Here is a 15,000-nt window from a genome sequence, read left to right on the forward strand (position 1 = left end):
AGATAACGTCACTCCTTCCAAATATTATGGCTAAGCATGGAGGAGCTAAACAGCTGACATGCGGCGGGAACAGACTGAAGTTTTGAAAAAAGACTTCTTGAAGTTATTCGACGTGCTTGATAAAATGGAAATCAAAACTTTCATAAGTGGACCTCTTCCAAACATCGACAGGAGGATAAACAAGTTTAGCCGGCTTCTTCAGCTGAACACATGGCTGTCCAAAGAGTGTCCCCCGAGAGGACTACACTATATTGAGAACTTCTATCTATTCTGGAAACGAGAGGACCTGTTTAAGAGAAATGGCCCCCACCTATGCAGAGGTGGAGTGAGGGTGCTGACAGAGAACCTGCTCCACGCTCTGAGGCATTGGACTGGGCCTGGACAGGGTCCTGAGCAGATAGTTAGAGAAGAGAGGAATGAGAGAAGAATTCCTGCTCCCTCAGCCAGAGACCGAGCCAATGTTTCAACATCAAAAGCATCACAACCTCAGCCTCCACCAAAGGATTCATCAGCAGCTGCTCCACCACCACCAGCAAAGGATTCTGCTCCAGCTGCTCCGCATTCACCTCCACCGCCTCCAGCAAAGGAACAATCTTCAAAGGCCTTGGACCCATCTGTGACAAGCCCAACAGCATCCCTGTCATCGCCCCTGCCTTCACACCAGCCCTGGGTTCCCCCTGCAACATCTACTCCCACTAAAGATTCATCATTCTCCTTCTCATCTCCACTCTCACCCATGGGACTTCCCAGCCATTTTGAAAGTCTGATCAAATCAGGCATTAAGATGGCTCCACTCACGCCCAATATAGCAAGGGCTATGCCGACTACACCAACAAAAGCCCCACCACCCATCCCCCCTCGCCTCTCACCTGGTCCCAAACTCTCCTTGGCTACAAAAGCCCCACCACCCATCCAACCTCGCCTTTTACCTGGTATCTCCCATAGCTAGGATGCACTGGGTCTCAGCGTTGCCGGGACTTATTGTCACATTAAAAATCAAACCAACCCGGGGCCCTATGTAAAAAGAGCCCCCCCTAGTGCTATTTCTGTAGTCACATCATCACACAGATGGAAAAACAAAATGCGAGTCAGGCCCAATCTGAGAAATGTGATTCATATTCCCTGTGAAAAGATAAAGCCCAGTCCCACTGAAACTAGTCTGAAACTTGCTGTGCTAAATGTCAGATCCTTATGTAACAAATCTCTCTTAATTAATAATTTTATTTCTTCTTATAATCTTGATTTTATGTTTTTAACTGAAACATGGCTTGACAAAAACACAGGAAATGTAGTTCTGATAGAATCTGCTCCACCCAACTTTAAGTTTGAATCTGAAACACGAGAAAACAAAAAAGGGGGTGGAGTCTGTGCTGTCTTTAGAGATGAAATAATTACCCGCAGGTTGTCTTTTGGGGTGTTTTCATCATTTGAGTATGTATCCTTTAAAATGGAGCTAAAACGGTCTCCATCCATTCTCTTCATTGTTTTATACAAGCCTCCCCAGCACTGCCAAAGTTTTATTGATGATTTTACTGAGATGCTCTCAGTCATATGCACAGACTTTGATGGTTTGGTCATTACAGGTGGTTTCAACGTGCATGTTGATAATATTTGTGACAGAAACGCTAAAGAGCTTGATGCTGTCCTTGAAACCTTCAGTCTTACTCAGCATGTGAGAGGCCCCACCCACAGCAAAGGACACACTCTAGATCTCATAATTACAAAGGGGGTAAATATTTCAAATGTTAATGTGATCGATGTTGCTCTGTCTGATCATTTCTGTGTCTTCTTTGACCTGTCTGTTTCTCCCCAACCTCCGGTTGGTCCTGCAGTTGTTCAGCGGAGACACATAAGTGATGGCACAGGTGCACTGTTTATGGAAATGATAAACTTTGAAAATGTCTCATGTTCTAATGTAAATGATTTGTTGAACTCTGTTACATCTAGTGTTTTGAATGTTCTGGACACCATCGCCCCTATAAAGGCTAAAATGGTTAAAAATAAGCAGAAGGCGCCGTGGAGAAATGATGATTCGGTCAGGGCACAGAAAAGGCAGTGCCGCAGGGCCGAACGGAAATGGCGCAAGTCAAAGCTCCAGGTTCAAAAAGAGATTTACAAAGAAAAGCTGAACATGTACAACCTAATCTTATGTAGAACTAGGGAAAGATATTTTTCTGAAATAATTGGAAGCTGCAGTAACAACTCGCGTGTCCTGTTTGCCACAGTAAACAGATTAACAAACCCTCCAGCTCAGCTGCCGTTAGAACTCATTTCCACATCCAAGTGTAATGAGTTTGCATTATTCTTTAATGACAAAGTTCAGGGCATTAAAAATGCTATAAATCCCACAATGCAAAAAATTACCCTAAAACCACCTGAACACTTAGAGCTAACTCACTTTGCACCAGTAACTGACAAAACTGTCCATGAGATCATCACCAGTCTGAGTTCATCTACATGCTGCCTTGATGTGTTACCCACCAGATTTCTAAAGTCTGTGCTGAACAGTTTGTTAGCACCATTCACTCACATAGTTAACATGTCGCTTCAATCTGGAACATTCCCAATGTCTTTGAAAACTGCGGTCATAAAGCCTCTCCTAAAGAAGAGCAGTCTTGATGCCGCAGTACTGAGTCATTACCGGCCCATCTCTAATCTGCCATTTTTGGGCAAAGTCCTTGAAAAGGTTGTTTACCAACAGCTCACAGATTTCCTCTTAATAAACAACTCATTTGATGTTTTTCAGTCAGGTTTTAGACCTCATCACAGCACTGAGACTGCTCTTGTCAAGGTGACAAATGACATCCGCCTGAACACTGACACGGGCAAAGCCTCAGTCTTAATTCTGTTAGATCTGAGTGCTGCTTTTGACACTGTCGATCATGGGATCCTCTTACAGAGACTAGAGGACTGGGTGGGCATCACTGGCACTGCCCTAAACTGGTTAAGGTCCTATCTGTAAGACAGGAAGTACTTTGTTGAAATTGGTAGCTGTGTCTCAGACCACATGACCCTGACCTGTGGAGTGCCCCAAGGGTCAGTCCTGGGTCCCCTTCTGTTCAACCTCTACATGCTGCCGTTAGGTCAGTTGATACGCAGTGAAAATGTGTCCTATCACAATTATGCAGACGACACTCAGATCTATGTTTCACTGTCGGCAGGTGACTATGGACCAGTAGATTCACTCTGTCACTGCATCCAACAGATCAGTTTGTGGATGCAAAACAACTTTCTCCAGCTGAACTCAGACAAGACTGAAATAATCGTTTTTGGCCCACAGAAACAAAGAGAAAGTGTTAGCGGTCACCTCCAGAGTCTCGCTCTAAAACCTACAAACCAAATTAGAAATCTGGGGGTAATAATGGACTCAGACTTGAACTTTAATAGCCACGTCAAATCAATAACATCAGCAGCTTTTTACCATCTAAAAAACATTGCCAAAATCAAAAATATAGTGTCAAAACCAGATTTAGAGAGACTTATCCATGCGTTTGTCTCCAGTAGATTAGACTACTGTAACGGCCTGCTCACTGGCCTCTCCAAACGAGCTGTAAAACAGCTGCAGTACATCCAGAACGCTGCTGCTCGGGTCCTGACTAGAACCAGGAAGTATGATCACATTAGTCCTGTTCTCAGGTCTCTGCACTGGCTCCTGTGGCTCAGAGAATAGACTTTAAAGCAGCTCTGCTTGTGTACAAGTCTCTCCATGGCCTAGCACCAAAGTACATCTTGGATATGTTAGTGCCATATGAACCATCTCGGACTCTGAGGACCTCAGGGACCGGCCTCTTGCTGGTGCCCAGAGTCAGGACAAAACATGGGGAATCTGCGTTTCAGTTTTATGCAGCTAAAATCTGGAACAGTCTTCCTGAAGATGTGAGACAGGCTTCTACTCTGACAATGTTCAAATCTAAGCTAAAAACAGTTTTGTTTAGCTGCGCATATGACTGAAAGGATTTTTTCTTTGCACTCTTCTCTTTTGTTTGTGATTTTATTAGTTTAGAAAATCAGTTGGATTGATAATTTTTAATTTAGTTAATTTTATTGTATTTCTGTTTCTGTAATTTCTTTGTGATTTGAATGCATTTTTCCTGCTGTGAAGCACTTTGAATTGCCTTGTGTATGAAATGTGCTCTACAAATAAACTTGCCTTGCCTTGCCTTGCCTAGTAGTAGTAGTAGTTGTAGTAGTAGTAGTAGTAGTAGCAGTAGCAGTAGCAGTTGTAGTAGTAGTAGTAGTAGTAGTTGTAGTAGTAGTTGTACTAGTAGTAGTAGTAGTAGTTGTAGCAGTAGCAGTAGCAGTAGCAGTTGCAGTTGCAGTAGTAGTTGCAGTTGCTGTTGTAGTTGTAGTTGTAGTAGTAGTAGTAGTAGCAGTAGTAGTAGTCGAATGGAATAGCCTCATAGTAACAGAGTAAATAAGTGTCCTAAGCGTAGTCTGAGGTGTTGCCGTAGTAACAGTCTGACACTGATACCCCGTTTGCCGTTTGTCTCTCCCAGAAACACGCGTCGCACGGCCGAGGTTTGGATGGACGACTTTCGACTCTTTTATTACTCGTCTCGACCGGCGGCGAGAGGGAAGTCGTACGGCGAGTATGTTCTGCCCTCGTTCTTCTGCACGTTCTGCTCGTTCCTCTGCACGTTCTGCTCGTTCTTCTGCATGTTCTGCTCGTTCTTCTGCACGTTCTGCTCTTCCCTCCTCTGCACGTTCTGCTCGTTCCTCTGCACGTTCTGCTCGTTCCTCTGCACGTTCTGCTCCTTCCTCTGCACGTTCTGCTCTTCCCTCCCTCCTCTGCACGTTCTGCTCGTTCCTCTGCATGTTCTGCTCGTTCCTCTGCACGTTCTGCTCCTTCCTCTGCAAGTTCTGCTCTTCCCTCCCTCCTCTGCACGTTCTGCTCGTTCCTCTGCACGTTCTGCTCGTTCCTCTTCACGTTCTGCTCTTCCCTCGTTCCTCAGCACGTTCTGCTCGTTCCTCTGTATGTTCTGCTCTTCCCTCGTTCCTCTGCACGTTCTGCTCGTTCCTCTGCATGTTCTGCTCGTTCCTCTGCACGTTCTGCTCGTTCCTCTGCACGTTCTGCTCATTCTTCTGCACGTTCAGCTCTTCCCTCGTTCCTCTGCACGTTCTGCTCGTTCCTCTGTAAACACCTCGAGACCTCCTGACAATAGAATCATTTGCGAGTCTGAAAATGTCACGTTTATCTGTGCAAAGACAACATGGCTGACATTTCTGCGTCTTTCAGTCCCTCGCTCCGTTCACTCGTTTATCGCTCAAAAGTCCCTCGCTCCGTTCACTCGTTTATCGCTCAAAAGTCTCCATCCGACGCTTCTTAATGTTCGAATTATAATATTAAAGTTCACATTTTTGGCATCGCTCGTTTTAGAACTCTAAACAACGAAAGTTACGACTGTAACTACGGCTCTATGAATCCCGGATGAACAGAGGCGGTGCGTAAAGCCCTGGATGATCGTCGCACAGGTCGAGAATTAATAACAAAAAAGTCACCTTTGACCTCCCGGTGGCTCACGAGACTATAAAGACTCACAGAGCTCAGTCCCTAGAAACCTTCTCGCAAAGCACGAGAATTCCGAGGGACTGGATGCTCACTTCCTGTATGAGTGTCCCTGGTGTGATGTCACTTCCTGTATGAGTGTCCCTGGTGTGATGTCACTTCCTGTATGAGTGTCCTTGGTGTGATGTCACTTCCTGTATGAGTGTCCCTGTGTGACGTCACTTCCTGTATGAGTGTCCCTGGTGTGACGTCACTTCCTGTATGAGTGTCCCTGGTGTAATGTCACTTCCTGTACGAGTGTCCCTGGTGTGACGTCACTTCCTGTATGAGTGTCCCTGGTGTGACGTCACTTCCTGTATGAGTGTCCCTGGTGTGACGTCACTTCCTGTATGAGTGTCCCTGGTGTGATGTCACTTCCTGTCATTTTCTACAGATTTTACAAACTTATCTCCACAAATACCTGCTCGATTGGTGTAAAACTATAATATATGTACAACAGGTACAAACACACTAAATAAAGTCAGCATTAGATCCTCATAAAAAGTCGTCTTGGGCCCTTTAATCCTGGACATAAAGGACTTTAGCTCTTGTTGGAGGCTAAACTCTTGTTCATGTAAATGTTTTGTGTTTAAAGTCTTTCTCTGTTTTGTGTCAGTGTGAGCGGCCGCGTGGAGCTGAGGAAAAAGCTGCACTGCAAACCCTTCAAGTGGTACTTAGACAACGTGTACCCAGAGCTCAAGTGAGTACAGGAAATGCTGCTGACGCTAATGCTAATGCTAATGCTAATGCTAATGCTAACAGAGAAACATGTTCCCTGGTCGGGCCAAACGTCGGAGCCAAACTGCACCCTCGTGTCATTCCTAAAAATAACTCTTTATGTAGATATATTATTGGTCCACCAGGTTTTTACGTGTTTAAAATATAAATAAATATAAACATAAACTTTGACTGGAACGAGTGTCCCTGGTGCGATGTCACTTCCTGTATGAGTGTCCCTGGTGCGATGTCACTTCCTGTATGAGTGTCCCTGGTGTGATGTCACTTCCTGTATGAGTGTCCCTGGTGTGATGTCACTTCCTGTATGAGTGTCCCTGGTGCAATGTCACTTCCTGTATGAGTGTCCCTGGTGTGATGTCACTTCCTGTATAAGTGTCCCTTCCTGTATGAGTGTCTCTGGTGTGATGTCACTTCCTGTATGAGTGTCCCTGGTGTGATGTCACTTCCTGTATGAGTGTCCCTGGTGCGATGTCACTTCCTGTATGAGTGTCCCTGGTGCGATGTCACTTCCTGTATGAGTGTCCCTGGTGTGATGTCACTTCCTGTATGAGTGTCCCTGGTGCAATGTCACTTCCTGTATGAGTGTCCCTGGTGTGATGTCACTTCCTGTATAAGTGTCCCTTCCTGTATGAGTGTCTCTGGTGTGATGTCACTTCCTGTATGAGTGTCCCTGGTGTGATGTCACTTCCTGTATGAGTGTCCCTGGTGTGATGTCACTTCCTGTATGAGTGTCCCTGGTGCGATGTCACTTCCTGTATGAGTGTCCCTGGTGTGATGTCACTTCCTGTATGAGTGTCCCTGGTGTGATGTCACTTCCTGTATAAGTGTCCCTTCCTGTATGAGTGTCTCTGGTGTGATGTCACTTCCTGTATGAGTGTCCCTGGTGTGATGTCACTTCCTGTATGAGTGTCCCTGGTGTGATGTCACTTCCTGTATGAGTGTCCCTGGTGTGATGTCACTTCCTGTATAAGTGTCCCTTCCTGTATGAGTGTCTCTGGTGTGATGTCACTTCCTGTATGAGTGTCCCTGGTGTGATGTCACTTCCTGTATGAGTGTCCCTGGTGTGATGTCACTTCCTGTCATTTTTCATAGTTTTCTCCACAAATACCTGCTCGATCGGTGTAAAACTATCATTTATATGTACGACAGGTATAAATATACCAAATACAGTCAAGATTAGAAAAGCGTAAAACCCTTTAACTGAGAACAATCACGAGGAGAACAAACAACGTCACTTTAGTTCATTTGCGCCGACAGAGAAGACGTCGGGCTTTGTGTCCGTGTTTGTTTCATGACATAAATCCACACGCTCTGCACTTCTGAAGTGTGGAAGGAAGAGAGGAGGGAGAGAGGAGGAAGAGGGGAGGAAGAGAGGAGGGAGAGAGGAGGTAGAGAGGAGGGAGAGAGGAGGAAGAGGGGAGGAAGAGAGGAGGGAGAGAGGAGGAAGAGGGGAGGGAGAGAGGAGGAAGAGGGGAGGAAGAGAGGAGGGAGAGAGGAGGAAGAGGGGAGGAAGAGAGGAGGGAGAGAGGAGGTAGAGAGGAGGAAGAGAGGAGGGAGAGAGGAGGAAGAGGGGAGGGAGAGAGGAGGGAGAGAGGAGGGAGAGAGGAGGTAGAGAGGAGGAAGAGGGGAGGAAGAGAGGAGGAAGAGAGGAGGGAGAGAGGAGGGAGAGAGGAGGGAGAGAGGAGGGAGAGAGGAGGGAGAGAGGAGGAAGAGGGGAGGAAGAGAGGAGGAAGAGAGGAGGGAGAGAGGAGGAAGAGAGGAGGAAGAGAGGAGGAAGAGGGGAGGGAGAGAGGAGGGAGAGAGGAGGAAGAGAGGAGGGAGAGAGGAGGGAGAGAGGAGGGAGAGAGGAGGTAGAGAGGAGGAAAAGAGGAGGGAGAGAGGAGTGAGAGAGGAGCAGGAGAGAGAGAGAGAGAGGAGGAAGAGAGGAGGGAGAGAAGTGGAGCGGGGATAATCCTGTTAGCTTCTGCTGCTGTGAAAGCCGCTCGAGAGCTTTTGTTGTTCTTTGTGTTACGGCTTTAAAAGACAAACTCAAACATGACACAGACGTGATTATACCACGTCTCCAGAGGACGCCGCCCTTTGCTCCCTTTGCCACCCTTTACGCCTGCCGCAGCCCTTTACGCCTACCGCCGCCCTTTACGCCTGCCGCAGCCCTTTACGCCCGCTGCCGGTCTCTGCAACTGCCGCCACGCTTCGCTCCTGCCGCCGCCCTTTGCGGCCCTTTGCGGCCCTTTCGGGCCCTTTGCACCCACCGCCGCCCTTTACGCCTGTCGTGTCCATGAGACGACTTTAAACAATACAAATCATACGAGTTTCTGGTGTAGAAATGACGGTTAGTTTGTTATTTTAATACAAAAAACACATTTCCAGCCTCAGAATTGTATCGTGTGAAGTTTGTGTGGAATAAATACAAACTGTCACAACGCTAAAGGTGAATGTTTATGAGCCATGAAAGGAGGAAGCGTCTGACACGGCTCTAACCGGAGGAAGCGTCTGACACGGCTCGAACTGGAGGAAGCGTCTGACACGGCTCGAACTGGAGGAAGCGTCTGACACGGCTCAAACTGGAGGAAGCGTCTGACACGGCTCGAACTGGAGGAAGCGTCTGACACGGCTCAAACTGGAGGAAGCGTCTGGAGGAAGCGTCTGACACGGCTCAAACTGGAGGAAGCGTCTGACACGGCTCGAACTGGAGGAAGCGTCTGACACGGCTCAAACTGGAGGAAGCGTCTGACACGGCTCGAACTGGAGGAAGCGTCTGACACGGCTCAAACTGGAGGAAGCGTCTGACACGGCTCGAACTGGAGGAAGCGTCTGACACGGCTCAAACTGGAGGAAGCGTCTGGAGGAAGCGTCTGACACGGCTCAAACTGGAGGAAGCGTCTGACACGGCTCGAACTGGAGGAAGCGTCTGACACGGCTCAAACTGGAGGAAGCGTCTGACACGGCTCGAACTGGAGGAAGCGTCTGACACGGCTCGAAATGGAGGAAGCGTCTGACACTCCCGGTGGGGCTGTTGCTTTTCCCTGTGAATAATGAGCACTTTGACCTGGACCAAACATGTGACTTTAAGCTCCTCCCCTCTTCAAAATGACCTTCTCTTTCCATAAATTACATTTTCAAATGTGTTTTTTAAAACTTTTACTTCAGTAGGTGGTTTTTTCTCCTTCATGCGTGTACTTGTACTTCAGTTTGTGTGTACTTTTGCTTCCGGGCCCTAAGCGTTTGTTTTATCTGTAAAATGCTAATTAGCCGTTAGCTGGTTCTCATCTATCAGCCCTGGAGGCTAACGCTAATCCGCTGCATACATTAGCGGTTCATTTCTCTGGGGAAGCGCCGTGACCTTTGACCTCTGTCTAAACCGCTGATAGTGAGTGAATCGGGCTTAGTCCAGGTCCAGAGCAGGATTTTACTCAGAACTTTAAGAACTTTATCTCCAGGAAACTTTAAAGTCGTCAGGAATTAGAGGAGCAGCAATTTTCTGATAAATCTGAAATTCTACAAAGGTAATGAACGAGATGGAATCAAACGAGCCGCAGCAGGAGGAGGAGCCAATGTGCTGATGCTCACGGATCAGGCCTAAAGCTGAGGGCAGAGCCACCCAAGGGTTAGGGCGGCTGTGGCTAGTATGTTCCACTCTCTCCTGTTACTCTGCCTCAGGGCGGCTGTGGCGAGCATGTTCCACTCTCTCCTGTTACTCTGCCTCAGGGCGGCTGTGGCATCAGAATAATAGAGTCTTTGTTCCACAGAGTTCCCGATGACTCTGACTCTGAGTCGGGGCCGATCCGACAGAGACAGAACTGTCTGGAGACTCGTCGTGTGGAGGGGGAGGAGCTTCCTGTGCTCAGCCTGGGGCCCTGTGCGGCGGGAAAGGAAGGGGCCCCTGTGGTCAGCCAGGTCATTACACACTCTAAACACACACAATGTACTTTATACTGACAGAAATGTACTGTATACTGACACAAATGTACTGTATACTGACACAAATGTACTTTATACTGACACAAATGTACTTTATACTGACACAATGTACTGTATACTGACACAATGTACTTTATACTGACACAATGTACTGTATACTGACACAATGTACTTTATACTGACACAATGTACTGTATACTGACACAATGTACTTTATACTGACACAATGTACTGTATACTGACACAAATGTACTTTATACTGACACAAATGTACTTTATACTGACACAATGTACTGTATACTGACACAATGTACTTTATACTGACACAATGTACTGTATACTGACACAATGTACTTTATACTGACACAATGTACTGTATACTGACACAATGTACTTTATACTGACACAATGTACTTTATACTGACACAATGTACTTTATACTGACACAATGCACTTTATATTGACACAAATGTACTGTATACTGACACAAATGTACTGTATACTGACACAATGTACTTTATATTGACACAAATGTACTTTATACTGACACAATGTACTTTATATTGACACAAATGTACTTTATACTGACACAATGTACTTTATATTGACACAAATGTACTTTATACTGACACAAAGTACTTTATACTGACACAATGTACTGTATACTGACACAATGTACTTTATACTGACACAATGTACTTTATACTGACACAATGTACTTTATACTGACAATAATGTACTGTATACTGACACAAATGTACTTTATACTGACACAATGTACTTTATACTGACACAATGTACTTTATACTGACACAAATGTACTTTATAATGACACAATGCACTTTATACTGACACAATGTACTTTATATTGACACAAATGTACTGTATACTGACACAAATGTACTGTATACTGACACAATGTACTTTATACTGACACAATGTACTTTATACTGACACAAATGTACTTTATACTGACACAATGTACTTTATACTGACAAAAATGTACTTAATACTGACACAAATGTACTTTATACTGACACAAATGTACTTTATACTGACACAAATGTACTTTATACTGACACAAATGTACTTTATACTGACACAAATGTACTGTATACTGACACAATGTACTTTATACTGACACAATGTACTTTATATTGACACAAATGTACTTTATACTGACACAATGTACTTTATATTGACACAAATGTACTTTATACTGACACAAAGTACTTTATATTGACACAATGTACTTTATACTGACACAATGTACTTTATACTGACACAAATGTACTGTATACTGACACAATGTACTTTATACTGACACAATGTACTTTATATTGACACAAATGTACTTTATACTGACACAAAGTACTTTATATTGACACAATGTACTTTATACTGACACAATGTACTTTATACTGACACAAATGTACTGTATACTGACACAATGTACTTTATACTGACACAATGTACTTTATATTGACACAAATGTACTTTATACTGACACAATGTACTTTATACTGACACAATGTACTTTATATTGACACAAATGTACTTTATACTGACACAAAGTACTTTATATTGACACAATGTACTTTATACTGACACAATGTACTTTATACTGACACAAAGTACTTTATATTGACACAATGTACTTTATACTGACACAATGTACTTTATACTGACACAATGTACTTTATATTGACACAAATGTACTTTATACTGACACAAAGTACTTTATATTGACACAATGTACTTTATACTGACACAAATGTACTGTATACTGACACAATGTACTTTATACTGACACAAATGTACTGTATACTGACACAAATGTACTCTTGCATGTTCCGTATATATAAACATCTAATTGAACATTATTAATGTCTAGAGAGCCAGTAACACTCAGGATTAACAAAAGTACCCGTCAGTGACAGGGACTCGAAAATGTATCTTTCATGATATTTGAAAAATGAGAAACATTGTTTTCGCCTCGGAATCTTCTTCTTCTTTCTTCTTCTCGGGACCAACCCACTATTTTTGACAAAAAGTCACATAAATTTGCGCACATCTAAACATCGTGCCTCTACATTCTGGAGATCTCCTTTTTCTAAAATATAAAATATTGACGCGTCAGCGCCGCCAAATGTACAAAAAATGCATTGTGAGAAAAAAATATCTGATTGTAGAATCATGACATTTGGCACAGAGGTAGATGGTGACAAGAGAAGCAAAAAATATCATTACGGCAACGCCGTCCGCCCAACCAAATGTCGGGCATATTGGATCAAGATTTGCTAAGCATGACTCAGGATTTTTTACAAACGTCGTACTTTTACAAACTCGTCCCAGGGCGTTTGCCAGAAAAGCTGAAATCTGTTGAAAATGGTGTTGAGGAGAGGGACATCTAAAGTGATCTAAAGGACTTGACTCTGGAGACAGCGCGATGCACGAGCGATTCGAGGGTTTTTGGAGGAATGCAGCACTCATTGTTGACTCTTTGTGTCAGGTGTAAGTTTGAATGATCCATGTCTCAAGGAGCGTTCAGACCCCGGCGTCCAATTCGTGCTGGACGCCAGAGTTGGACGCCAGAGTTGGACGCCTGAGCTAGACCCCTTAGTTGGACGCCTGAGTTGGACACCTGAGTTGGACGCCTGAGTTGGACGTCTGAGTTGGACGTCTGAGTTGGACGCCTGAGCTGGACGCCTGAGTTGGACGTCTGAGTTGGACGTCTGAGTTGGACGCCTGAGTTGGACGTTTGAGTTGGACACCTGAGTTGGACACCTGAGTTGGACGTCTGAGTTGGACGCCTGAGTTGGACGTCTGAGTTGGACAACTGAGTTGGACACCTGAGTTGGACACCTGAGTTGGACGTCTGAGTTGGACGTCTGAGCTGGACACCTGAGTTGGACGTCTGAGTTGGACGTCTGAGTTGGACGCCTGAGCTGGACGCCTGAGTTGGACGTCTGAGTTGGACGTCTGAGTTGGACACCTGAGTTGGACGTCCGAGTTGGACGCCTGAGTTGGACACCTGAGTTGGACACCTGAGTTGGACGCCTGAGTTGGACGTCTGAGTTGGACACCTGAGTTGGACGTCTGAGTTGGACGTCTGAGTTGGACGTCCGAGTTGGACGCCTGAGTTGGACACCTGAGTTGGACACCTGAGTTGGACGCCTGAGTTGGACGTCTGAGTTGGACGCCTGAGTTGGACGTCTGAGTTGGACGCCTGAGTTGGACGTCCGAGTTGCACACCTGAGTTGGACACCTGAGTTGGACGTCTGAGTTGGACACCTGAGTTGGACGTCCGAGTTGGACGCCTGAGTTGGACACCTGAGTTGGACACCTGAGTTGGACGCCTGAGTTGGACACCTGAGTTGGACACCTGAGTTGGACACCTGAGTTGGACGCCTGATTTGGACGTCTGAGTTGGACACCTGAGTTGGACGTCCGAGTTGGACGCCTGAGTTGGACACCTGAGTTGGACACCTGAGTTGGACACCTGAGTTGGACGTCTGAGTTGGACACCTGAGTTGGACACCTGAGTTGGACACCTGAGTTGGACGTCTGAGTTGGACACCTGAGTTGGACGTACGAGTTGGACGCCTGAGTTGGACACCTGAGTTGGACGTCTGAGTTGGACGTCTGAGTTGGACGTCCGAGTTGGACGCCTGAGTTGGACACCTGAGTTGGACGTCTGAGTTGGACACCTGAGTTGGACGTCCGAGTTGGACGTCCGAGTTGGACGTCTGAGTTGGACACCTGAGTTGGACGTACGAGTTGGACGCCTGAGTTGGACACCTGAGTTGGACGCCTGAGTTGGACGTCTGAGTTGGACGTCTGAGTTGGACGTCCGAGTTGGACGTCCGAGTTGGACGCCTGAGTTGGACACCTGAGTTGGACACCTGAGTTGGACGTCCGAGTTGGACGCCTGAGTTGGACACCTGAGTTGGACACCTGAGTTGGACGTCCGAGTTGGACGTCTGAGTTGGACACCTGAGTTGGACGTCCGAGTTGGACGCCTGAGTTGGACACCTGAGTTGGACACCTGAGTTGGACGTCCGAGTTGGACGCCTGAGTTGGACACCTGAGTTGGACGCCTGAGTTGGACACCTGAGTTGGACGTCTGAGTTGGACGCCTGAGTTGGACACCTGAGTTGGACACCTGAGTTGGACGTCCGAGTTGGACGCCTGAGTTGGACACCTGAGTTGGACGCCTGAGTTGGACACCTGAGTTGGACGTCTGAGTTGGACACCTGAGTTGGACGTCCGAGTTGGACGCCTGAGTTGGACACCTGAGTTGGACACCTGAGTTGGACACCTGAGTTGGACGTCTGAGTTGGACGTCTGAGTTGGACGTCTGAGTTGGACGCCTGAGTTGGACGTCTGAGTTGGACACCTGAGTTGGACGCCTGAGTTGGACGCCTGAGTTGGACACCTGAGTTGGACGTCTGAGTTGGACGCCTGAGTTGGACGCCTGAGTTGGACGTCTGAGTTGGACGTCTGAGTTGGACGCCTGAGTTGGACACCTGAGTTGGACACCTGAGTTGGACGTCTGAGTTGGACGTCTGAGCTGGACACCTGAGTTGGACGTCTGAGTTGGACGCCTGATTTGGACGCCTGAGTTGGACGTCTGAGTTGGACGTCTGAGTTGGACGCCTGAGTTGGACACCTGAGTTGGACACCTGAGTTGGACGTCTGAGCTGGACACCTGAGTTGGACGTCTGAGTTGGACACCTGAGTTGGACGCCTGAGTTGGACGTCTGAGTTGGACACCTGAGTTGGACGCCTGAGTT

The 15,000-nt window shown here is 46.3% G+C and overlaps 1 protein-coding gene across 1 annotated transcript in view; it reads left to right on the forward strand.

Moving 5' to 3' along the window:
* Nucleotides 1–15,000, forward strand: part of galnt14 (UDP-N-acetyl-alpha-D-galactosamine:polypeptide N-acetylgalactosaminyltransferase 14 (GalNAc-T14)) — a 223,414-nt gene that overhangs the window by 198,131 nt on the left and 10,283 nt on the right. Inside the window, exons 11-13 of the mRNA XM_072449514.1 lie at nucleotides 4,497–4,589; nucleotides 6,162–6,245; nucleotides 10,033–10,208. Of these exons, the coding sequence (XP_072305615.1) occupies nucleotides 4,497–4,589; nucleotides 6,162–6,245; nucleotides 10,033–10,208 (353 nt within the window). The remainder of the gene's footprint in view (nucleotides 1–4,496; nucleotides 4,590–6,161; nucleotides 6,246–10,032; nucleotides 10,209–15,000) is intronic.

Source organism: Eucyclogobius newberryi, unplaced genomic scaffold (genome assembly GCF_026437365.1).
Source record: "Eucyclogobius newberryi isolate DKJ021-1_F unplaced genomic scaffold, fEucNew1.0.hap1 SCAF_1, whole genome shotgun sequence".
Taxonomy (NCBI): domain Eukaryota; kingdom Metazoa; phylum Chordata; class Actinopteri; order Gobiiformes; family Gobiidae; genus Eucyclogobius; species Eucyclogobius newberryi.